General features: G+C 41.0%; 1 protein-coding gene and 1 long non-coding RNA gene across 2 annotated transcripts in view; both read right to left on the bottom strand.

Moving 5' to 3' along the window:
- Window positions 1–680: 680 nt before the first annotated feature.
- LOC141924925 (uncharacterized) lies at window positions 681–7,654 on the bottom strand. Its single transcript, XR_012623704.1, has 2 exons — window positions 7,358–7,654; window positions 681–1,048 (listed from the first exon to the last, which is right to left on the bottom strand). It is a non-coding gene; the product is annotated as an uncharacterized LOC141924925 (long non-coding RNA).
- A 785-nt stretch (window positions 7,655–8,439) lies between these two features.
- Window positions 8,440–26,721, bottom strand: part of SNX4 (sorting nexin 4) — a 36,027-nt gene continuing 17,745 nt past the window's right edge. The window contains 9 exon segments of the mRNA XM_074828680.1: window positions 8,440–10,346; window positions 10,692–10,806; window positions 12,200–12,345; window positions 13,162–13,261; window positions 14,338–14,427; window positions 18,520–18,585; window positions 20,060–20,121; window positions 21,621–21,693; window positions 26,212–26,267. Of these exon segments, the coding sequence (XP_074684781.1) occupies window positions 10,299–10,346; window positions 10,692–10,806; window positions 12,200–12,345; window positions 13,162–13,261; window positions 14,338–14,427; window positions 18,520–18,585; window positions 20,060–20,121; window positions 21,621–21,693; window positions 26,212–26,267 (756 nt within the window). The 3' untranslated portion in view covers window positions 8,440–10,298.

Genomic DNA, 26,721 nt, shown 5'->3' with positions numbered 1-26,721 from the left:
AGCCTGCAGCCGTCCCACTAGGCAAAACACCTATCCAGCAGCAGCAACCAGCTCTCCAGCCAGCGTCTGGTTCCTCTGGGATTAGAGTCCTGTGCTTCAAGTACATCAGCCCAGGCACCAGACGCACACTAACCTGCAAATTTATTTACTTTTTTAATTTTTGAGCAAGAGAGAAAGAAACATCTGTAAAACAGGGGTTCCCTCTCCTAGAGAACAGCAAAGCTAGTGTTTCTGGACCAAATGCAAGAAAGCTCTGTAGAATTCCCAGTTTCTAATTTTTACAAAGAGAGGCCAAAATCTTCAAAAGCAAACGCACAGCAATCCACTACAGCTTCTGTTCCTTATTTAGGGTAGACTACATCTGAAATCTAATTATCTCTCTGCAACTCCCTGTGCAGTCAAGGCAGACAGAGATCTCCAGGGACCAATTCCTTCCACCTGCCTTAAACACCTACCTTGGGACATAATCAACTCCCTCTCACACCCAGGGATGCTACACAGAAATAACTCCAGATCCCATCTTCTGCGACATGTGAGTCAGACTGCACCTTTACACTTGACAGAGCAGCTTGTCCTTCCAAATATTAGCCTCTTCAAACATTTGGAGGTGAAGGAATATCTTTAGTGTATGTTGACCCAAGGGACTAGCAGCAATGGTAAGATCAGTCAGCAAGAAGAGGCAGTTTCATGGTTCATGATTTATTTTCCTTTCTTTCCCCAGATTATGGCAATCTGATAACTGGATTTAGAAGTACCCGTACAGCCACATAACAGTTTGCTTTTCTATTCGTTGGATTCAGAAATGTCACTTGTTTCGGGACAGCTGCTGAGACATAAACAGAACATGAGACACTTACAGCCAGTCAGGAAAGCACACCTCTGACCTACTGCAGTGTGCCACATGTCCAACCTGCAGCAGCAGTGGTTCCTGAGAAGTGAATGCTGGTCACCACGCTACAAGAAAATCAGTGGTTTGGAAGGCAAACGTTGACACAGCAGCTGGAGAACTCCTGGACAACCAAGTTGGGGAGGACTTGGGCTACTCATTCTGTAAGGAAGACAGGAAAAAAGAAAAGTGTCTGCTAGGGACATGGTCATATCAAAGCTACACAGGAGTCTCTGCAGTTCTTAAACATGAGACAAAAGGACAAAGCACTGTTGGCTGAAGACAGAAGAGAGAATGGCAGAAAGACAAAAGGTGAGAGGAGAAGCACTGCTGAACATGGCTGCTCAACCCAGCCTGAAAGGCAATCCGTGCTGCCTAGAGAGCTCTTCAATCACTGCAAAAACCCACTTCTTTCTGGATAACAGAAGAACATCCTTCAAGGAACACAGTTCCTGCCTCTCTAGAACCAATACATAAAATGTAATTAAGCTTAAATTTCCAGGGACAGCTGGTTATGGAGCCACCTGTAAAGAAGCAGTTGCCATCCATGCCAGCGCACATCCCAGGAGACTGGGCGTGTTGGTGAGGACTTTAGAGGACTCTGCACAACATGAAGAAGCAGATATCTCAGCAACATTTCTTGAGACCCTTCCCATCCTTAATCAATGGATAGGAAGAACAGAAAGAAATCAGAGGTGCAATCACACTGTAAAGTGAGAGATGGAGGTTTTGTGGCACATTCTTCCAGTGGGAGGGGAGGCCACCTTATCAGTAGAAGCCACCCCAATTTTCTGAGCAGCAGGCTCAGGCAGACTAAACAACTAGAAAGAGATTGAACTAGCATGAAGGGAGGATGAAGGGGAACACCATTGAACCAGGAAATTCAGAACAAAAGCGATGAAGGAAATGGGCCAGTTGCCTGCACAGCAGTGCCACAGAGTGGGTAACACATAAAATCAACAGTTACAACACATTTGCAGGCACAAACTTGGCACAAACAGGTTACCAACACCCGGTGGAAGGATTCACATACCAAAGCATTAACACCAATGGGAGGCAGAAAGTGGCAGTGGGTGGCAAAAGAGGAAGGGAAGGGGCACGCACCCTCTGGCACAGACGGTAGGAACCACTTTTGAGCCAACAACTGTGTCTACCAGCTCAGGCAGCTCAGTCTGCCCAGGACACCAAAATGTGCCTTCTCACCCCACACAGGCCACTTTAACCTGAGGTGCCAACTCCCAGCTCTCTTGCTCAGGGTCAGGGTTCTTGCATCCCACATGTTGCTACACAGATGGAAAAAGTAATCCCAACTCAGCTCCCGAGCAGGGCTGTCTCCTAACCACAGCAGGTTCATGTGGAAACCAAACTTACAAACAAACTCTTCCACCAGCTGAGCCTGTGTTTGCCAAACCCAACCTTACCCAAGCCTCCAGCTAGGCTTGCAGAGCTCTGTGGTTCCTTTCCCTGTGCTTATCTCCAACCCTACTCCTATTAATAGCTAATTTCCCCTCTATATCCTTATCTGCCTACTCAAAACGGGATCTTGCAAGGCAGAGGTTATCAGCTCCTGAAGGCAGGCTCCTACAGCAGCTCACTACCCTCTGCTCTCATGAGACCAGACAAATCCTGCCATCACCCCCAAAACAGGAACCTGATGCCCCATGACCCTCTGGGAGCATCTCTGTTAGACCCAGCTCCCTGATCGCTGCGTGTTTGCTCGGGATCTCCAGTACTGCAGTACAAAAGCCATCCCACTCTGGTAAGGGGGCATAGGGACAAAAGGGAAACTTCACCTGAGTCAAAAGTTGTCCTAGAACCACCAAGGCATCTGTCCTGCCACTCACACATCTGCTGGCAATACAGCCCTCCTCCCTGGCTTCCCATAGCTTTCATTTAACTCCAGCACAGGAAGCTCCATAGTGGACATCAACATGAGAGAGAAAAAGGAAGTGTTTTCAAATGTAAAAGTAACATGAAACCGAGCAACCACTAAATTGCCTTGTAATTGCAATCATTATATTTGTTGGAAGGAAACAGAAAAAAGACACAGCTAAGCACTATGTATTTAGCATTTTAAAGCTAAAAATAGCAGCAACTACATCAGCAAGGAGAAGAAATTTGAACAGAAAGTGAATGATCGCCAGCAATTATTTCCAAATATTTTAAGTAAGCACCCTGAAATTGGAAAAAGGCAACATGTGTTCAAATCCCTGTCCTGGCTTAGAGGAGAAATAGAAACAGGTAAAATATTATGGAGAGGGGAAGAATGGTAAAGCCAACCATAAAAAGAAGTTAGAGGTTAGGAAAGATCAATTATCTATAAGGAAGCAAGATGTACTTAGGGAAGATTTAGCACTGGGAAGGATTTTCGATTTTGAAGGAAGGATTCCTCATGTCCTCTAGTAGTTTGGCTTCCCAGACCAAATGATGTCTCCTGGTTCACAAATGAACCCCCTCCACCAGTAAGTATTCCTGACACTTTACACGGTTTGAAGGTTAATTCAGCATTTCAGTTCCTAGATGTCAGAGAGTTTGGTCAAACTTTGTCAACAGCATATTATAATGTAGTAACATGTTAAACTACATAAGGATATGCTTTTCACTTCATTTGGGAGGATGCTAAAACCGATTCATACTCTGAATGCACTCTTCATCAACCATAGCTGTGCGTTAGCTCCATCACGAGGAGATAATTTCTCCGGAGTCACACCCAGGGTACAGCTTCTTAAATTAATGCCTATATCTGCAGATCCATATAGCTTCCTCTCAAGCTTATAGCAGTACCAGCATAAGAGATCTCTGAACCATAGACACAGATTTTCAACAAGTCTTGAATTGCAGGAGAAATTCCATAAGGCTGGAAGGTGGCTAATATTTTGCCTGTTTATAAAAATACATAGTTAGAGAGATTGAATTATTATAGGCCTGTCAGTCTGAAAGTATTCCCTGGGAATGGAATAGCTGATATAGAGTTAAAAGAGATTAGTGCCAATCAACACATTCACAGAAAACAGATCTTGTCAAATTGGTTCTCATTTTAATAGATTATGGTTTCCTGGATAAAGCAATAGTGTAACTGCAGCAATCCACCATACCATAGCTTTCCTCAGTCAGCTCAGGTTGGTCCTCTGAATAAGGAAGCAGAGACCCAGCCTTGTGTTCCTTAAAATAAATTAAAATCTGGCCAAAGGCATCAGGAAACGGGAACTCTTTGGGGTAGTGGGGTCCTGCTGGAATCTCTCATTGGCTCTGTGCTGGTTAGTGTCTTAACTAACAGCCAGGGCAGTAAGAGCATTACTGAGACCATGGGTGATGGAGATGAAAACATTAAGGAGCCGCTGGAAGAAGAGGAGGCTGCACTGCTGGGAAGCAGTGATGAGAGTCACCTGATGGAAGCAAATGGGCCAGCCCCAGCACAGCTCCATGCAGCCCCAGCATGGTCAGGCTGGGAGAAGAACCACTCTGAAAGACAGTGGGAGCACCAGACATGGCTTGAGAGGAGCAGTGATGGCCTCAGAGACTGACATGATCCATGCGGGAGAGCAGGGAATGTCAGAATGTCACACAGGAACGGGAACACTGCTGTGGGTATTGCAACGCCTACTCTAGTTTGGCAAACACAGGATGAGAGGGATGTACGGGTCTGCTGCGTGGCCCAGGAGGGATCTCACTGCAGCACAAGGAGCCCACGGCTCTTCCCCGCTGCCCCCTGAGCATCCAGCGTCTGCAGGGCCATTGGAGGTCAGCAGGCAGGAGCAGACCAACACTTCGCTTGGAAGATGAAGCAGACAAATGAGACTGGAAATAAAGTCTATGCTTTTAACCCCTGGAACAACCATCATGAGGATCTGGCCTGTCACCAGAGAGGTTTAAAGCTGGGATCAGAGAGCACACACTTCAGGAAAAGCTAATTCAAAGCAGCACTGGGCAAGGCCTACTTTTCCATCTCTTATACAAGAGTGCAGCTTACACAAATGGTCACAGGTCATTCCTCCTGACCATGCAGCCAGCACCACTTCCAAGCAGTTATTAAAAAAAAAAAAAAAATTACTGCTAGCTCAGAAATCTGTGTTTTAAGTCCAACTCATGGCAGCATTTGCCTGGTGTGAAAGGCACCTGAGGAACCTGCAAATCACAGTGTAATACACAGTATTATTAATAGCAACCTACAGCAAATCATGAATTCATCACTAAATCCTGCATGGAAATCTGTTCCAGTGTAACCATCCCTTTGTATTTATTGCGATGGCCCCCGCACCTCTGAGCGGCAGGAGGGGAGTAGGTGGCATTTGCCTCCCTCCTGCCGCAGAGTTTTATTTCGGCCCCTGCGAGCCCAAGCTGGAGACCCACAAGAGGGCGGTCGGGGTTGTGTTTTCCCTTCGACTACATCATTTTCCACCTTAGCATCCTGGGGAGGCTCACCACAAAGTTGCTTTTCATCTTCTGTGGCCACTTACAGCTACTTTCTGAAGAGAATGTAATTGGTGTTGTTATATGCCACGATATATACAGATAACAGAAAATGTTCACTGCAGATGAAGCAGCTATTTATTAATCGTAGTCCCTGGAATGTTTGTGGTATGTGGGGCAGCCTGTTTTAGAGCTGCATCAGCCAGCAGGCCCCCAGATCACAGGGCTGACCATGCTGGTGTTTGTAGCATCAGGGTGCCCACGAGGTTTATGCTGGGTTTTTGAAGACTGAAGCTTCTTCTCCTATTTTATTTACTCAGAAAATTTAAAGCGATCATATTAAAAATAGATACAAAATATTAGACAAAATTAAGTCTCTCCTGAGCTCAAGAGAAATGTCACACCATTATCACTCAGCTTTAAGACCTCAGTCACCACCACAAGTTTCATTCAGACCTAGATATGATCATTATTATTATATGATCATATCATCAGTATTACCTAGTTGTGCCTTTGACACCTCTTGAAATTTCCTTATCTCCTGTTTCCACCTCCCTCACTCTTTTTCTCCCTCCAAAACAAGGCCAACGCAGTGCTGCTTTCCCCTTCTGCACAGCACAGCCCGCAGGTACAGAAGCTTTCCGTCTGTTCTCTCCACTTCCTCCACCCACCCCATCCCTGCTCTCCCTCTTGCCTGTTCACCTTCTCTTCTCTCCTCCTTACCTCCTCACCCTCTTGTGCATCTCCTCAAAACCCTGTCTCCCCTCAAGTGCATACAGCTTAACCCTTCTTGCCTCTCCCAGCATGGTGCCATCTCCCCTTACTTCCAAACACTCCGCACTTTCACTGTCTGGAGTTGTTTTCCTCCAAATCCACACAAGATACTTCCCAATTTGGCTTTGTTTTGTGTTTTAGATACCTTCTATGACCAGTCAAAGAAAAAAGATTTTTTTTTTTTTTTGAAAGAAAATACAGCATTGGGAAGGGCAGTTTATGTAAGCCATGCAAAAGCAACTAAAAAGGCAGCAAAAAAAGGTTTCTCCTCTGCATTTGACTGTACAGAAGTCACAACCGCAAAATCCTTTTGATAACACTATCACACCAAGAAGCAGCAGAAAACAGCAGCCAATGGGTCACAATCCTTTGCTTACGCAGGAACTCGAGGCTCTCCAGATGGCCCAAGGCAGAAGGGGGTAGTTGCCGCAGTCCTACTGTGGAGGGGACATACATAAAACCTCCCTCTTTTAGCTGGCAGGACAATGAAGCTTCTGCCATTGAGACATTTCTCAGGCCATCACCGCTGCAGCGAGCATCCTGCCCTCCCCGGTGGCCACCCGCTAGAGGGACGCAGCTCACAAAATCTAGTCTCCTGCAGTGCCGAGGTCTCTACAGGGGCTGGATCATGAATGCGCATCCTCTACGAGCCACCCCCGCCCTGAGAAACCCCCACTCTGCTGGGGAAGCGGGAGGGAACCCTCCAGGCAGGAGCACTCAAACTCCAGGGTTTAGAGCAGATATTAATTCTGTGGCAGCAGGAAAGTGACTGCTTACAAAGGCGACTGCTTTTGCTGATGATACGCGAGTATTCTATACTTGGATTTGGCACCAAAGCCTGTGCTCCCATTTTACTTGCTCTCATTCCACCTGGTTCCTTTGTTCATGTTATTTCTATGGCAGCCCTGTACTAGAACCTTCACTACACAGATCATGCCTCCCCACAGAGTCCTAGGAGCAACTACAAGACAAGAGGCACCAGGGATGTGCAAAACGGGGGCGCACACGGAAACATGAGTTAGAGCCCTGCTGTGCCACTGCGTGACACGTGTGGGGAATTCGGACAACCTCCTTCCCTGTAATCCTTTAGGGGACATTAGAAAGCGTTCCTCGTTTCTTTAACTGAAGTGCACAAAAGAATTCCGGTGGCAGGCAGAGCCACACAGGGAAACACGGTCCCTCCCAGGATGCAGTGCTCACAGCCCAGCCAGCCATGCTGGGACCTGGGCCTTGGCCCGCTGGCTCTGACACAGGTTCGCCCACAGCCGCCACTTCCCTCTGGCTCACCTGCACCAGGCGAGCTCCTCAGTGTGGGCTTGAGCTTCTGATTTGCTCTGCGCTTGCCAAGGTAGTCCCTGCACACAGCTGCTAGGTTAACTCTGCTTTGGCTGACACACCAGGTACTGAAAGAATACATTTTAAAAAAAAAATTAAATAAGTAGAGTTCATAAAAATACTTTTCCCATTTCAGCTGGCTCCCTCACCCTATCTACATTTCAGGAGCAGACAACAGTAGCAACTAAAACATACTGACTAGTCAAGGTCCTGCTAGTAATGGGGAAGGTCAGGGATAGCATGAGCAGTGATAATCCACCCAGCACCGCTTCCTGGGACAGAAGCAACAGCTCCATCAGCAAATTAGATGATCCATGTAGGTAAACTCTTTCACATACAACCATTTTGTCGAGATTAAATTAAAATGGTCTACCTACCTGCTATTATTCTCAAGGCCTTCCACAAATTTTTGATGGTTATTGGATAATTGAAGGAATCTCATCAAGGCAAAGCAGATCAAGTTATGGAAGTTAAATCTGCACTGTAACTGGAAAGATGCACACTCCACAAGTGTGCATTTGTCATGTGGACTCTAACCACATGGGAACAGCCATTAACCCCTTAAAAAGTTAAAAAGCTGAAAGAGGGGTAGAAGCCTTGACTGTTTGCTCGGATCCACAAGTACACAGACCTCATGCAATGCTTTTCTGAAAACAGCAGAAGTAAAGTTATTGCAAATTATCCTTAACTCACCTTTCACCCAATTTCTGTCAAACAACACAAACCCTTTTCAAATGATCTTCTCTCACCTAGCTGAAGACACACACGGAATTCAGACAGCCAGTTCTGTCTGGGCAAAATCAAAGCAGGGATCAAAGCTGACTCGTAACAAGTATCTAGTTTTGGTCTAATCACTACATTCTTCACCTAAAAGGCAAATAAGGTAGTTGTGCACAATTTACTACTTAAATTTTAAACTCAAGTTTAAGGCCTTTTGAGAACTAAGATGGACAAGAACCCATTTCAAGAAATTGACCAGCAGTTTTCAGAATTGGGAAGACACCATTTCTACAAAAAACAACATAACAAAAATATCAAAGAGCAATTTTATTTAGCTTATTTGGCACAAAACTTACAAGAACAGTTTTGTTCCCTTCTTAAATTTAGTACAACTAGCAAGGAAAAAAAAGGCATACTGATACATTTAATAAGCTGTACAGCAAGTGAAATGTGGAAAGAGGCACCAGAAAGATCTACCAAAAATCAAAGTGCATGAAAAATACCTACTCTGAGCGCCTCATGGTATTGTATTAAGGCACCACTCCTTTAGAAGGTTTACTGAATACATCAAGTGTGCAACTTCTTGGTTTGGAATGTAAGAGTCCTTCAGCCTGTATCAGAACCGGATACTGCAACCTCTGAATGGAACACTACTTCTCCTTGTAAATGTTAAATGGAGACACCTCTTTCTGCCCGACATCATCTCTCAGCCAGAAGTGTCACTGTCCTATGCTTTGAAAAAGCCAGCACAGGTTACCAGAGTGACTAGCATTTTACTTCAGAGTTTTAAGCTGTAGTGTACACCAGGCTTACAAATTCTTTACAACGGTTTTATAGAAAAGAAATGCTGCAGAGACAAAAGTAACATTGGACAGATCAGTAACTACATTTAGATACTTTATCAAAAGAACATTTAAGGACTTCCTGGAATATCTCGTAAAAAAGGAAAAAAAAATTAAAGTCTGAGTAATGTTATAATCCAGAATAATTAAATACATTTTTCAACAGAATATTACAAAGCTTCTTTTAGGACTAGCAATCAAGCCTGACAAATTCCACAAGACTTCAGGAACTTTAAGTATGTAGAGAAAGCCCAATATTAGACAGTGGTAAGTGTTTTTCGCAATTGGAAACATTTAATGCAAGTACCTGTAACTGTAAATCATGTTATACTGGTGTATATATATACACACACACACACACCGAAACATCATTACACGAGCCAGACAGACACCTTGGTTCATCGTGGATTCTGCACATCACTGCTCTTAAGTACTACAGAAGTTGCACCAAGTATTCTTTTAAGAACCAAACTGCTTCAGTTACAAGAAGAGGTACCACAGGCCAGATTCACATCTAGTGTAAACACGTTCCAAAAAACCAAAGAGAAGTTGCATCTGCTTCTTACCAGCTTTGACTTTGGTTTTGCTGCTCAGCTGGATCACCAGTCTCCTTTACTTGCAGGAAGAAGTTTGATAAGAAACCAATGCCTGTATCAAAACTTAAGTGGGAACCGGTAAATGCAGAACATCGTATCAAATCAAATCATTGTACAACACCTCTACTGTAGAGAGTTTCAAACATCTCAGGAGCTTGAGACTGCTTAACCTGAACTCTGGAAAAGCACATTTCTCTATGGACATGCAAAGGCATTTAAATGTGAACCCTAGGCGTTACAATATTTCATTTTTTGTCCTCTTATGGCATAGACCTCAAGAACACAACTGTGTGTCCCATTATAAAACACCAAAGAACCCTTGAGCATTAAAAATTCTAAACAGCAAGGGCTGAAAAGAAGGGCATCTGGAAGTGATCTACACATCACAGAGCATGGTGTTTCACAAGTCTCAGAACAGTTCAGTTAATACTTTCTGGGATAACTTTCCCTATACCTTTGCCCCAATACAGAGCTGTAGTTTTCAGTAACTCTTTTACCCCTGAATTATTTGCTACCACATATAAAACATGCCACAGAAGTGGCAGTCAGGGCTAAACATTTAACAACATGTCCTTTTTGTCCTTTATTAACAATTACAATCAGCAGAAAGAAAAACTACTCACTCAACTCATTTATTTCATGATTTTATGTAAGTCATGTAGCAACTTAACATTGGTGTTATACATTTGTGCTTCCGTTCTCTGGCACTTGGAGGAGGAATTCATTCCCAGATAATCACATCTTGCTGAAGCATTCCTTTGCATTTGTCCAAACTTGAATTCCCTTTAAAAAAAAGTTGAAAATCAGTAGGTGGAAATATACTTTGTTCACAAACCTCATCAACAGACTTTCTTCCACAGAAGACTCTACAAAAAAGTCCCACAGAACTTCACACAAAAATAAGGCAGAGGCCACACTGGAATTGGACCACACTGCCTGTTTTTTATATATATATGTCTCAACATTAACAAGTTACTGAGTTAGAGTAGGACGGAATATGTGGGAGGTTTTACGCTAGTGACTTCCAACCCTCTGTGACTGCAATGTTCCTAGTTATTGCAAGTTTGCATCTGATCCCCTGTTGATATGATAAATAAACTAGCCTGGCCTTTCACAAGCTAAACGTACCTTTTTGCACATGCTAATCTGCATAACAGCATAGCTTATAAGCGCCTCCTTCAAATCGTGATTCTTTTGCTCTTTAAACCGTTCAATGTCAGCCCAGGCACTTTTCACAAAGTCTCTGGAATTAAAAGCAGTGTTTCTGTTAGTAAGTGTTTTACATGTTCCATCCTCAGCTCATCTTCCTTCCTCTGGACCCTCAGCAGAGAAGCTATGTATGAAAAAGTGCTCCTCTTTCAGTCAGTAAACAGTCCTGTAATTATGCATCCCACAGTGTCCTCATTTTATAATTGGCACTATTATCTAATTCTCCATCATCATCTTAAGGTTTTTAAACCAGAGAATCAGTTTCACAGGATGCGTTGGGTGGGTTGTTTGGTTTGTTGGATTTTTTTTCCCCAGTAAGCATCACTGCCATAGAACCAGTATAATTCAGAATACACTTTTTTCCCCTCAGATTCTGTTGGGGTAACTAAGTATCTTTATACTAGCATTCAGCACACACCATTGCACGTTTCTTTTTCAATTGTGAAGTCAGAAGCTTCGTCTTTCCAACGTGCAAACACACTTGTCATCATGATTTGGAGAACTCAAGTATAACAACCATTTACAACGCAAATTTGACTTGGACAATTCACTTCAGAAATTAAGTTTGTTGGTTTGGTGATGTGTCTTCAGGTCTCCTTAACCAAAATGGAGGTAGATTCTGTAATTCATAGCTTCCATTTGTGTTGGACTATACATACAAGGCAAGTGTTCACTTGAAAATTGCTTCCAGAGCTACAAAAGAACATCTCCAGTACTTCTGTCAAAATGATTAAGAAACTACGTTTACTAAGCATCCTGTTGTTTTGAACTATTCATGAACTAGTCTTATCTTTCCACGTCTAATCCTAAAATATTAGGAGATTCCACGTTTACCCCTTGTGTTATATGATGAACGTGTTCTGAGACAATCACATTGCTTTAGGAATGCTAGTTCTTATTTTTCATGTTTGCATTCCTGAAGAAAATTTCATTAGAGCACCAAGAAGCAGTTACTCAAACACAACTCGCCAGAACTTCTCATCTCTTTCAAACAGGACTCAGCTGTCCCCCATTTTAAAAAGTCGCAGAATATGAGCTCAAGACCCATACACATAAACCAAACCAAATACTGTGTTTGAAGCAAATCAGCTTTTGAGTCAGGCTATTCCGCTGCAGACCTACAAGCCCACCTGCTAAACATATTACTAGCTGAACATAAAAGCATTCAAGTCAGCCATTAGAGTGGGCTCAGTAACTGGGAAAGTCATCAGGTTTTACATAAGCCATACACTCAGACCAGAAGCTAACTGCATGTACTGTACTTTATTTCACAACTTGCAGCTGACAGGAGCTTTTATAGACAGCTCATAAACACCAAGAATATATTAAAAACACTTATAAAATGCAAACACCTTCAAGAGCATCCAGTCAAGGACTTTTGCTAAGACAATCCCTGTGTTTTCTTTGAAAAAGTCAAGCCCATTTACCTGCCCTCCAGATTTTTAGACTTAAGTTGTTCTTCTCCTTCCTGTATCTGCTCTTCTAGAACCTTTATCTTGGCTTCCCTCTGTTCAGGATTTTCCTGCCCAAAGAGCTTGCTGGTCATCCCTTTCAGGGAGAATGTTCTCACAGTCTACAAAAAACAAAGACACTCTAGGTTTGGGATTCCTGAGCACAGCCATAGGACATTATGTGATTTTACCAGCATTTGGGCTTATTATTCAGCTGATTTTTTGTTTTAACTTCCATTTTGTGAATTAAATTTTCATTAATTGATAGGCACCTATGGGAGGTATGGTCGCTCACATTAGACTGAGCGAAGTGGGGAGGAAGTAATTTGATGTTCAAACTCTTTAAGGCTGGTCTGTTGATCAGACCATAAGTGAGTCATTCCACTCATACAGGTAACCCTGCAGAGCATTTTCCTATTGAAGTAGGAAAGAAACTAAGCCTTGTGTTCTGCATGAGAAAGAAAAGCCATAAAGTAGTTTCGTATAGAACATCAATAGATCCAACAGCCATATTAAGAATTCTAAACACTTTAAGTTACCACTTTCAGGTAATGTTTTAAGTAACGTTACTTTCCGTATAAAATGGATTAACACCACATATGAGTAACATTCACCTTTCAAGAGGCAGAGGAAGCCTTTTATAATTCCCAACATTTTGATCTTTAGGATAGATGTGTTTGTGTTATTCTGCTCAGGTCATATTTCCTGCAACCCTTTACTTGCTCAGTACTCAATAAAAAAGTTTGGTACAAACAGCTTATATCACCAAGAACCAAGTTACTTTAAACCTCAGATGCCTACAGCTCATATGATATCGCTTCTCATAAGCGGCAGCCAGCATGTTAGTGCCATTTAAATGTCATTCTAAGTAACTTGGCTCAAATAAAAAATAAATTAAAAAAAAGGCATCTTGGAGAAGAAAGTGGAAAAAGACTCACTCCTGTTGCCAGCTCCTCACACTGCTGTTTCTTAGATGTTAGGTCCTGTGCAGCCATTTCCAAGTCATATTGCATTAGTTCGTGTTTCCTGCAAACTGCCCTGAAAAGTAAGTAATGAAAGATCTATCACGTAATACTTTTTTTCTACATCTCCCTCCATTTAAACTTTACAAATGGCATCATGGGGGTATTTTTTGGCAAGCAGCACATTCAGTTATTTATCTAGCTCGAATTCAACAGCCTTATCACAGAATGCATAACTCTGCAAATACTGTAGTTAAGCAAGCTTGGATCAAAGTATAAAGAAAATTCTTAGTACAGCAGCATTCTGCTCCTCTTTTTAGACTCATTCCAAGACACTCTCAGCAATACAAGCCCTACCACCTACTTAAGGACACCACTGTAAAATATTTTTATTCAAAATACATTACAGAAAAATCACAACTATGACAAAAGGTACCTGGAGATGGTACCTGTCACAGCAGCAATGTATCAGTCAAACAAAATTCTTCACATTTTATTTTTTAAACAATGAAACAAGAAACTGTGCTCCTGGATTCATATAGTGCCTTTCATCTGGAAGAGAGGAGAGTTTCCTCTGACCACCTGCAATAAGCCCCAGTCCTGTGTGGGCTGACGATGCTACATCCGTACTCCACTGCCGGATGCACATTTGTCTCCCAGGAGAGGCTAGTAGTGCTCTGGGTTCCCACACAGCAGCCCTCACACTTGCCAACCCAATTTTCTACAGCACTACTTGACCTCTCCAAGAGGTTCAGAGCCAGCCTGTGGAGAGCATGATAGCTTTAGGCACAATTTTATAGCATAAAGCAATTTGCTTTTGTATCCATGCTTCTAAGGAGGACTGCCCTATAAAGGCTAACATAAACAAAAAATATAAAAAAATATAATCCGTATTTGGAATAAACAGCAGTATACCAATTTTAACATTTCTGTCATTTCACTACTGATTGGCTCAGTTCTAATTTGTATTGTCACCCACGTGGCAATCAAATATGAGTAAGCAAATTAAGAGGTGAGATCATGGAGATTCCACAACATTGAAATTTCTACTTCTCAGAGAACAGAAGAGGATACTAAACTAAATTCAACATCAACACAATGTTAGAGGAAAGGACTGCAGCCTCCGCTTGGGCTATACACTTCTGTACATACCGTAGTGCTTCTGCATAGAAGAGATATTCTTTCAGCTGATCTGCATAATGTTCCTCTTCTTCCAGTATGTCATCAATAGAAGCTGCATATCTGGTGAAAACCAACCATGATTAAATATAAAGTTCCTTAATTTAACCTTTAAGGACTACACATACAGTAACAAGGGAGGACACCTGTTTCACAGAACCACCAGTCACAAAGTAAAACAGTGAAAGGCACTTCCAAAAAGGGTTTTTCCTTTATTTTTAATTAAACTCTGAATCAGCTAATATAAACATTCCTGCAGGCCTGTTTCTTTGGTTGTTACAACAATGAATCTTTTGACAAGTACAAGATCTATCATAAGTTTCCTGCTGCAGATGAGGCAGTTTTTCTTACAGGAAAGAAAAACACTGTTCCTTTTCTTCAGTGGACTGTCAATATACAGCACCATGGCAAAACAAGACACAGTGCAGAAGAAATCCTGCAAAGCTTAAAGCATTAAGGCATAGAAGCTTGAACATCATATCTTCTGAAAAGCAAAGAGGTTGCTTTCATTGTTCATTACTCAGCCTGAGTACAAGAGAACTCACAGTGGTGCTCTGAACACCACGAATTGAAGTCGTTCAGCTCCTTGCTTTGTCTGGTGTGTAAGTCAGGCATATCAAATGGAGAAACAAGAAGTTTAAACCTTCCTTTTAGAGAGAAATTTGAAGTCCAAGGGCTCGAACCAACTCCGCAGCTCTTGCATTCAGTAAGAGTTATGTCATTTAGGCTGATGTCTCCTAAAAATGGCAAAAAGCACTTTCTCTGTCTAGCTTACTTGGCTTATTGGACAGCATTTAATAGGTTCTCACTAACCAAGATGATGGTGCTTAGACACATTTGCAGGGACAGGCCTACAGCTAAGAGGTAACTGCACATCTCACTTAGCACAGTGACACAAATAGGATGCCACTTAGCCCACAATACAGGGCACGTGCCACTGGAGATAAACAGAACAAACAAGATCTCATCACAAATGCCTTCATCTATTCTGCTAACTCAGTCTGGATTCTCAAGTATGTGGCAATCCCTTGCACAGCTGCAGGCTCTCTGAAGCGAGCATATGTCCATGCTTGTCTAGTGACCAGCACGTGACCCATATGTTAACTACATATGTTAATTACTCTTGGCTTTAAAGTTTTTGCAAAGTCTTCGAGCTTTTCCCTTTTTTCCTGTGTCTCTCCATTAACTGGCGCTGTGGAAGCAGCAGCAGTCTCAAGCTGAAAGGGAACTGGTAGCATGACTTGGGAGAGAGCAAGAAATCCCTCCTTCAAGTTCCAAAAGAAACAACAGGGTCACTTAGACCCCCTGGGAATCTAAGGGAGGTATCTGAGGGAGACACTCCTGCTGAAAGTTATCACCCTCAGGCCTGCTCAGTAGGGCCTGCCAACTAAGGCTCTTCAAAGGGGGAGCGGCTACTTGCGGAATAACTGGAAGAATGGGAAGACTGAGGAAGAGCTGTAGACGTGCCCATGTGTTCATGAATTGTGTAAGTTTGCAAGCAAGATGAGTTGTTTTGCTGGTCTGCGAAATCAAAGACATGGTACATCCAGGAAAAGCTCTACCAAGGCTACTGGCAATAAATAAGCATAACACATGAAGTGACCAGCAACAGCAGATGAGATAAAAGAACAGGCAGAATAAGAATTCACATTATGAATCAAAGCAAGGAAGAAAACCAAAATGTTGAAAAATATACTTGTTCTGAAAAAATCCTGCAGCCACACAGGTCATAAGTGGCTTACCCTCTCTATTTTTTAGTTCTGAAGTGCAGTAATTTCAGTATAATGGTTAGACTTCTCAGGGCAGCAGATGGGCCACATTTCAGTTTCAAGTAAGTTCTAAATTTAGAGCAGTGCTAGAGCTCATCTGTGGCAGAACAACTCTCAAAAAAACCCCAAACCCCACCTTACGTAGACAGGGGTTCCATTATGACACAAGTTTGATTTGAAAAAAAGTAGTAAGACCATCTGTATTTCTGATTGCATAAGCTGAAGCTTAAATACTTGTTTGTCCTAAGCAGATAGGCAAACCAGGGAAAATCTTACAGAGAAACACTGCACTAAGTTCTAAAGGTACCTAACACGTACACCCACTCTTCATGGGAATCAACTAAACCCTTTTTTTAGCCTAGACTGGTTCCACCTGTAATGACAGTCTAGTTGATACAGAGATAAAGGGTCACTCATTAATGGCATAAAGGACAGAAGTCAAAGGTCTGGCATTTTTCTTTCATCTTTTAAATGCTAGAATTACAGCCATTCACTCGAGCTTTCTCAGCATACTCTTCTATCACTTTAACAAGCTTCATCCTGTTATACAGCATAACATCCAAAGCAGCTTTGGGATGTCTTCTCCAAATATTAAGTAGTTTTAGATCATACTGAACAATAACAACTCAAAAGTTTAAATAAACATCTAGTAAAGACTATAGCATATGGGGTAGATATAGATGTTAAACTTCAAGACTAATTTGATTATTCTCTATTAGGCAACTTTCTTGAAGTAGCTTTCTGTTGCAATAAACTCCTGTGTAATGTTATGGGAATGGCAACTGGACTGTTAAGTTATACTTTCAAGAGATCACAGACATGAACTTCACTGGTAGGAGACCACATGGGTCACTGAATGAGTTCCTGAATCTCACAGCTGCTGTTTCTTGCTTGATTGTCACTAAGAGATTATTGTTGTACGAGAGTACCAGAGCAGAAGAGATGACAGACAATGAAAGCTACCTCAGGCTTCATGCAGTGATAAAGTTACCCAGAAACTCACTGCCATTACTCTGGATCTTTAACCCCAACTGTGTTACAGAAATATAAAACGTCTCGGATGCATGGAGAGGGCTCAGCCTCCTCACTGAGAGGTGAGACCCACTTCTTAGTTGGTTATGCATTTCTAGGTGTTTGACATCTTAGTGTGGTGTATCTGAACCACTGAAAACTTACTTGTGCATCCTTAACTCCTCTATATTATACCATGTTTTCATAATCTCTTCAATTTCTGCATACTGCAGTAGGCGCTTAACATTGTATTCCACCTCTACTTATTTTCTTCTGAAAGCTGAATGCATTCTCCATTTCTTTATTCTCACCAGAGCCCTCTGCCTAAGAAAATATTATAGCTTTTTTTGGGTGCAAACCACGTTAGCCAAAACACAGAAGTGTGAATAAATTATTCAGAGGGGTTCAAATTCTTAAAGATCAGATAAAAACAGAACTATTCTGAAGAAGCTGAGGGCAGAGTTTGGTATGGCTCTTCAAACCCTTCCACTTGACAAGGCATAACACCAATAACAAAAAGGCAGTAGTACATGTGTAAACTAAACCAGCTAGCTTTAATGTAAACCTGCACTGTAAACTAAAACTGATAACTTTACTTCCACACAAATTACACTTTAGCAGTAAAAATACTGTATGAAGTGTCAAACAGCTTCCACCTCTTGCTGGAGTTGTTACCTATTTGTATTGTGCTATTATAGAAGAGGAATCAGAGTGATGAGAAATTATACTGTTTCACTTACTATATATGACTACCTGAAAAGCAGAAAGCATGAGCCTAGAATACCACTCCTGTGAGTACTCTGAAGTGCTAGACTCTTATTTTGAAGGCTGTGCTTTGTGTAGTCTGCCAACTAACACTAAAGATACAAAGAGGGAGGATTCTCTACTTTATTACATTCAGTCAGTATTTGTTTCAAGAATCCATTGGAGTTTCGGTGCTAATTAAATTTCCTAACTCTCTGTAATTAAGTCTAAATCTGTGTACCATCTACTGCATGGTACAAAATGCTGCTATCAAAACCAAACGGATCTCATCAGGTCTGCAGTACATTAAAGCTGTATTCCACCAGTTTCTGGCATAGTAGCTTAAAAGAAAAACTGGAAGAATTCCAAATGCTTCTACAATTTCAAAATAATAATAAAAAAGAAACCCCTCTGGTTCCCTTGAGACCTTTTGAGCTACTTAATACAGTACGCTGATGCTAAAATTGTGCCTGCATCCAAGTCACAGAAACACTGTATACCTAAAAACAATGCACCCCCAACTTTCTTGGTACTCTGCGTGTATGTACTTTGGGGTTAAGGGAAAAGAGAGGAAAGAGAGAGTTCTACATCTGGCTTACATCAAACTATCAGATATTCAGTCAGTACTTACACATCCATGTGGTGGCCAGCACTCTGCAACCCATCCCCCATCTCCTTTTCTATTGCACTCCACTCACTGTAGGAAAAACAAATGAGAAACAACATCACACATGAAGGGTAAAGGAAGTTAATAAGCTGCATCCTGTATATAGTTTCTTTCCAGGTGACACCTGAATGGAAACTGCCTCAGAGTTAGACTTGGCCAAACTGCTATTTACAGCATTTTGTTAAACAATTGTCCCTGACACCTAAACTCATCCTCACAGATATACTTAGTTTGGGACTGGGTTTGAGCAGAAAGAGCTAAAATAGCTAAAACTCAATTTAAAAAAACATAGCAAAAACAAAACAAAAAACCCCCTAGCACTTAAAATAATTGGGGCAGGCTGGAGGGGGGGGCAGGACAACACACACAACACAGGCAGGATGGGACCTTTCTAAAACAGAATTTGGTCTAACGTGCTCAGCAAGAAGAAACTAAGCTTTCCAGACTCACAATACATCAGATAGAAGCCTCTCATTCAAAAAAACAGAAGGTGGGATTTGACGTTTGCAAGCACGTCACTGCTCCTGAAACTGCTCTATGTAGTTTTCTGTTTTCATAGTAGACTGCTGTTTAGTTCTACTCATTAAAACAAATACCAACTTACAACCATCTCATTACCACAACTACCTATTCACATTAAGGAGATCATTTAGATAAAGAAGGAAAGAGCTACAATAAAGATAGCAAGAGACTTGTTCTGGACATCCAAGTACATACACTGCAATTTTAGTTGTGTTCTCAGCTTTGTGAAACCTTATGAGATTTCTTAGTTACAAGAATTACATCCGCAACTCTTTTTACAAGAAAAAAGGAGGGGGTCCCCTCATATTTCACAGAAATTATCTAATGCATCTATTCTGTCCTTCACTTTTTCATAAACATTCCACTCTGCTGATGTTGACATTTGTTTGTCTTTGTGTTATTACAGAACTACACCTAATTTCACTTTAAAACCCCCAATGAGAAAGACATCTGCAATCCATTAACCCAGAGAATTAAATTTAGCACTTGAACAGTGTGTAGAAGCAGGAGGTTTCCCTTAACCAGAAGTTTAGATTCTTTAATTCTCCAGTGAGATGGAAAACTTGAGCATGCAATTCACTCATATAAATCAAAAAACGATTGGCAAATTCACTTAAAAACAGTACTAAAATTGGATATAGTTGTTGATTTTTAACTCTTAAAAGGACCTAGAAGATTTTCAAAGACAACCGCATGAAAATAGGTAGTAAGTTACTTCCTGAAGAAACAGAATGCCAACACAAAGGCCCCAAAGGTCTAGAATAGAAAACAAAAACGTGAAGTCTTCCACCAGAGACTAAACTCAGCAGATCCAGAGATCACTACATCCAGCACAGAAGTCTCACTAGTACTGCAATACAAAGTTTTACAAGGCAGACATTTAAATGTTTCAGATATACTTTTCAAAAGCATAACATAAGCAACAAATTCTCTCTCTCCACATCTGTCTAGGTATATATTTAAAAACTGTATGAACTCTTACCTGAATACTCTTCCATAGTTGCCATGGACTTTATAGACACCATATAGCCGGTCTGCTACCCTCTAAAACATTTTAAAATATCAGGTTTTGGTCATCAATGTTAAATGCAATTTCTTTGTTAAAACCCAAATACAAACTTCAAGCTACAGCCTTAATGTTTTTACACAGGTAAACAAGATTAGGCCTAAATCTAATCTAAGCCACTACTGAAGGAAAAAAAAAAAAATCAACAGCATTAAGTCTTTGAGGACTGAAGTCAGAATCAAGGCTATATTGAAAAGTAACGTTTCAAGTAGTTTGGAAGCGTTCATGTATAGGATATGCCTATGGAGACCACAAATAATCAAGTTACCTTCAGTTTTTGACAACCAGGTATAAGACATAGCCTCTCTTACCCAAATAATGCCAAATTTATATATACACTTACTTATTTAACATAAAGAAGGTCCATCCTGTCACCAGGACTGTAAGGAAAGCTTCAGCAAAATTCTAACAAGTGACTTGATTTTTCAATCCAGCTCAGTGAAACGAAGGAATAGAAAGCTATCCATTGCAGAACTTACTGCTCGAGCTAGATATGTCATTTCAGCTGTTTGGAGAATCAATACCTGCTGCAGCCAGCACTATGATGCTGGCAACAACCTCAGAAGAAAAGACCACGTGTACACTCTGAAGTGTGACTTGTAACCCAGATAATGCCCTTCTAATTGTAATGTACCAGTGAATGAGACTGAAGTTTGGTAAGAGTTACTATTATTGGCCTGTCAAAGCAGTAAAAAGGAAACATAAGCAAATTGCCCAACAGATCTTAAGCACACACAGCCCTGAGAAAAAGGCAGTGTCAGTAGAACACCAGTAATTAATCCTCCCAAGAACCTCAGCTCAACAGGGCAATTCATTACTGCACAGTTTCCATCAAAAATTAAATCCCTGGTGAATATACTAAAAAGCAGTATCATGCTCCTTACTATTGAAATTGTAATTTCCTATTTCCTTTTTCCTTTAAAAAAACCCAAATCTTCCATTCTCAACTCACAGAGTATCTTGATGTATGACATAATTGTTCTCATCATTAGAAAGAACATTATTCATTACAGACAAAAAAAAGAAAGTGCGCTGGGAAGTATACACAATTCGTACTACAACCTCTGGAAAACAAAGCATTTATATGTCTGACCAGAAAACTGTATTTTGGGGCCCTTCCCAGCCCAGACATCCAGCAAAAGCAACTTGTTTGCCGAGACATCTCAATTCTCTTTAAAACACCTCCCTCTGATACGTGACCATCAGGAGAGAGGGCAGATTAGCAACATGCATGTATTTGCTCTGCCAATGACTGTCAAACTCAACCATCATATTTGGAACTCTTTCCCCCCCCCCCAGTCTGTACTAAGTCAGTGACCCCCCTTTCCATCTCCCACCCCACGCTCCAGAGCCAGACTCTCTCAGGCAAAACTGCCCTTATTCTAGAGCATATATACCATTTCTCTTGACTAAACAAGAAATACTGCCCTAGAAATAAATTATACTATTTGTCACGACACACATGGGAAATACTTACAGCTCTGACTCGCAGAAGGTGTGATATGACAGACTGCAGTTCATCGCTATAGTGTTTTAGCTCAGTAAATCTCCTGGGAGCAGGAAACAGACAGTACATCATTAGCCATCATAAAAGCAAGCTTTCACAGAATGCAAGATAGAGCCACAACACTACAGCCAGTGAGACAGAGCCTGGATTATGTTGAGGTGGAATTAGCTGAAGACTCCTGAAGAAGTGACTGCAGAGTTTAATTTCCCTAAAGCAAACAACCCAACACTTTCATAACTGCTGGTTGTTATGTAAATGAAGAAGGTTCAGAACAATTTAAGAGATAGATTTTTATAAAATATGAGTAGTTAACTGAAATTACTACATCATTGTGTTAGGTTTTTTAAAACAACGGGATTTATGAAAGCAAGCATGAGTGAATAGGAAAGCTTCAAATAAGTACAAAGCCAAAATCTGCTGAAGCGTACATACTTATTAAAAATGCATTCACATTTCCAACCTGACAAAGATGCTTAACTTTCAAGCTGCCATCTAGCCAGTTTTAGGTATAGTCTTTCAGAAGTTCAAGGGAACATTCACAATTATCCCCATTCCTCTAAGGTTAAGCCGTACAGTAACTGTTACTAGTTATGTATGAAACCCTACTGAGACCTGTACCTCTGCACGGGAGTCACGCACAGCTAAAAGCCACCAGGTCACTACAGCTTAGCAAGGTACCAGTCAGGTAACCCACCGCATGTAACCACATGCACACTGCTGGCCTGCCGCTACTGAAGGAGTGGCATTTCATCGGCCACCCCAGTCAAGCCTTGGTGGTAGTTTAAGTTAACACATTTAGCTCATCCTAATCATGAAGCAGAGGCAGCTGCCACAGCTTTGCTAGTGACAGGTGACCAATTAAGCCAGAGCAACAGCCAGTTCTGTATATGTAAACCCTCCCTACTACACACAAGTCTAACTCATGATCTGCTTCAGTATGCAAGAACGTATTTCATCCAGATGGGAAGACAAACAGCTTTATCTAAATTACTAAACAATGATATGAAAATAAATAACATGGAAGAACAACTAGAATTAAGGAATAGGAGACTAAGATTAGCCTTTCAGGTTGATGTTCAAGCATGAAGAAAAAAAAAAACAACACTTCATCCCTCCTCCCACCACAGGCACACAGTCCAGCTTTGTATTTCAGAATAGTTTGTACTCAAGAGGTCTTACTGAAATGAGTCAGGTCACTTGTTTTGGGTGACCAAGTATGAAATTCCAGGGTTTTTCATTTAACACCTCTTCTTTCCCCTAAAATACTGTCCTCCTTATATTCAGGAAGTAGAAGCTTTATTACCATTTCTAATATTTTTGATCTCCAAGGAGCATCTTTTATAAGATTATGACACACACAGGGTTAAAGTACATAAAAAGATTTAAAAGCCAGAAGAGAAACTGTATGGGAAAAATAAATATAGTCACTGATCTGCACAGTGGGGTTTAGAGAGCAATCTTTTCAGTTTACACTTTATAAAATATGCACCAGGGCTGCATGTCGGACAGCTGCAGACACGTACAGTGAAGATATTTGAAATAATTGAACTAAAACCAAAAGATTCAAAAGCATGTCTTCAGCTCAGGAAGACTCCCCTTTCCACTCCAGAAATTTATAATAAAAAGTTTTATTTATCCTGTTTTGTGGCAAGAAAGCTTTTAGGAATTCCGTACTCCCTGAAGGCAAGAGTCAGCAACCCAAGAGGACTTTCAGTATCCTGGACTCCAGCAGCAATACATCTTCTCCCCATGCCAATTCCTCCTCCATTAAAAAACAAAGTAACAATAATAAAAATTACTACTTCAGAACCCAGCTGTCTTCTTTTTATTGCCTCAGAAAAGCATAAACCAAAGTGATGCTATTTTTTGCCCAATCTTCTGTGAAGGTTGAAAATTTTACAAATATAATTTTTCAGGAAAAACTGTTTTTAAGAGACTGATGGTGTTGCAGATCAAAGGTTTATTTCTCAAGTATTTGCTTAAGTCTTATTCATTGCTCATGTAAAAAAAAAAAAATTACATAATTATAAAGTAATTTCCACACTGAGTTTGGTGAGGCACACAAAGGGACATTTACTTTCCAGTGCATCATAACAGTAGAAGTGTGAAACAAGACATAGTTTTGGCACCTAGTAACTGAGGCTTTTTTAACTAGTACTTTTTACTGGGTCTTACTGGTTCTGCAACATTACCAACAGTCTAGATATTTAATTAAGCTATTAAGTAGAACTTCAGACACAAATGAAGAACAGATCAGGTCACGTTTCTGTAGGATCACCACCAGGCTTCTTCTCGAAAATATATTTTACGGTAATGGCAAAGATGAAATTTCATTTACAGTAGACAGCATTTCAACAGAAGTTATTTACTTTGTGCATTTGACTCAGCAGTACTCCTTCCGACATCAGGGAGGGCAGTAACATTTTCCTGGTTTGTGAAGGAAGATATTACAAGAACAGAACTGTTCACTAAAGAACAAGCAACTTGTCCAACTAACCAGACAAATAAAAAGGAGAGTTACTTTTTTTTAAAATTCTGTTTAAGGACAGGATTTAGTGTTTTCTAAATAAACCTTTCACCAAGAAGAAAGCTACTGTTTTGATTAAAGCACAGAAAGAGAAGAGAACAGGTGCCATGAGGCCAAATTAGAGGTCTGCAGGACATACAAATTTACCTCCAAGTACCAGAATACCAGATTTTTATCACATATAATTCCATCATTAAAGATATTAATTGCTTCCCACAGGAGGAGGTTTACTTTCCAGTCTACATTTGAACTCCTAGAGCATCATTGTTTCAGCTGTTTAAATCTCCTCACGTTGCTCTAAGCTGAAGGGTGCAGCTCCACAGGACCACAAGGCAGTCTGGACTGGGAGCTGCAGCTATTCTTCACCTGAACCCTTCCTGGCCCAGGAACCTGAAAGCCTACACTCCACACAGCAGTCAGATCTTTTGTTCTGGCAAGGTGAGCTTGCTGAACCCACTTCACCACCCAAGGTAACACAGAGGGGCAAGGCATCAGATTCCAGGCAGCTCAACCTAAGCGTGCTATGCAGAGCAAGGCACTATTCCTCCTGTTAGGGCCACACATGATATGCTAAAAGGCTCTCCCTGAATTAAAAAAAAAAAAAAGTTATGCTCATCAGTTATTAAACAACTTGCATCCAAAAGTTCAATTTGGAAGCTATGTAGCTGACAGAATACAATAGAAAGTATGTGCCATATCTCTTAAGTCTCTATTGAGATACACTCAAGGACTGTTTTTGTTAAAGTCCTTCCTCATGTTTTCCTTGTATTAACTCTTTTCCTGCTTTTTTTTACCAAGCCACTTCCCATAACAGCTTTGCTTTCTGAAACATTAAGTTACCTTGGAAGATAACAGTATATTCCTCATCTCAGCCTCAACCAGTTTTGCCCAGCTATGCCTATAGGCAGACTACTGGCAGTTTCCCTGCCAGGAAAGCAGAAAAAGCTACCTCCTACTTGCCACAGATGAAGATGATGGGAGGATGAAGCATTCAAACAAGGGGCTGATTTCACCTGTAGCAACTGAGAGAATTGCTGTCTTCCAATCTCATTCGTGAATGTTATCTTTTATATTAAACCCTAGCTAAAAGCTTCCTTGCTGTCACAGAAGGCTGCAAAAGCAAACACAATAAAAAAGGAGGGACTGGATCAACTCAGATAAGCCTATAAAGAGGTTTAGAAAGGTATGTGCCCTCGAACAGCCTTAATACAACACCCATAGATGCTAGGGAAGTACAAAGGGAACAGACAACAGAAAGCAGTCAGGCACATGGACTCTCCTTAAAAAGCATCTCCTGTCACCACTACTGGACAGCAGATGAAACCAGAAGGGCACTTCGTACGGGTTACTATTGCTTATCAATGGCAAACAGCAACATCTCATGACCCTACTGCTGCACACTAATGTTTTTAACTGTTGCAGAAGCAGAAACTCTCATTTTACCCTCCTCATATCACCTAGGGTGTGATGAACCTTCCACTAGACACCCTTACACTTCTGACCAGTTTTTTGATCCAGCAGATTGCACTAGTGCCTGTCCCAGAGCTTCCTAAACTGCAGCAGAGCTGAACTGACCTCCGGACTTCCAAAAGCATCTGTGAAAATTGGCAGCTTGAAGAGAACTATGAACTGCAACATGGGGTGCAGGCATCCATAATTGTACACTAGCAGATTTTTGGAAAGACCTACTGTCAATCTGTATTCTGTTCACGCTTGGAAAGATTTCTTTGCAAACAAATAGTAAGAGGTTCTTTTTCTGGGCATGGGTTTTTTTTGTCTCTTCCTTTTAATCTAGCTGAAAAACTCATTTTGGATAAAGTGATGGCAATTTTCTGAATCTTTCCTGCTTCTAGAAACAGGATTTATCAAACCTTTTCACACTACCTCCTTACTGGGCTTCTGTTAAGATCTGAAGTGCAGAAAGATAATTTTTCTTTTCTGAATTTATTCTAAGGAGATAGAATGTTCTGTTGTCTCAAGTTACAGTTGTAACTGAAAAAGGGAAAGGGAGGGAAGAAGGATGTGGAATCTTACTTGTCTGGGTTTTTCACTCTGAATGTTGCATTAAGAGCTTTTAATCTGGAATCTGCCTGAAAAAAGGGGAAAAAAAGCTTTGTTAATTTAATGCAATTAAATTTCAGTGACAAAAAAACCTCATCCTTCTGGCAGCACCATTAGAAAAAAAATCCTGCCTTCCTGGCATATTTCAATCTTCAAACATTGAACAAGTTGACACTAGCTGCCCCGCATGTCAGATTTTTTTATTAAAAAGTCAAAAACCTAGGCTATTTTTGTGAACTAGGATGTAAACAGTATCCACTAAAATTAAGCTGGTATAATCCAAACCCCACAAAAATAGTTCCTTCTTAAAATGTTACACAAGCCATAGAGTTAAGATACACAGCCCTACATTCTTCTTAGATGAAGCAATTAGGTAACATAAGACCATATGGACAAACTATTTTATATTTTTCAAACCAAATAAAACCGGTGGTAGAGTGACCTCTGTATGGTCTTTATTACTAGGAACAGTTCCCCAATGAA

The sequence above is a fragment of the Strix aluco genome, chromosome 6 (genome assembly GCF_031877795.1).
Source record: "Strix aluco isolate bStrAlu1 chromosome 6, bStrAlu1.hap1, whole genome shotgun sequence".
In the NCBI taxonomy this organism is placed as follows: domain Eukaryota; kingdom Metazoa; phylum Chordata; class Aves; order Strigiformes; family Strigidae; genus Strix; species Strix aluco.
The sequence above is the reverse complement of the archived record's forward strand: the minus strand, read 5'-3'. Positions and strand labels throughout refer to the sequence as shown.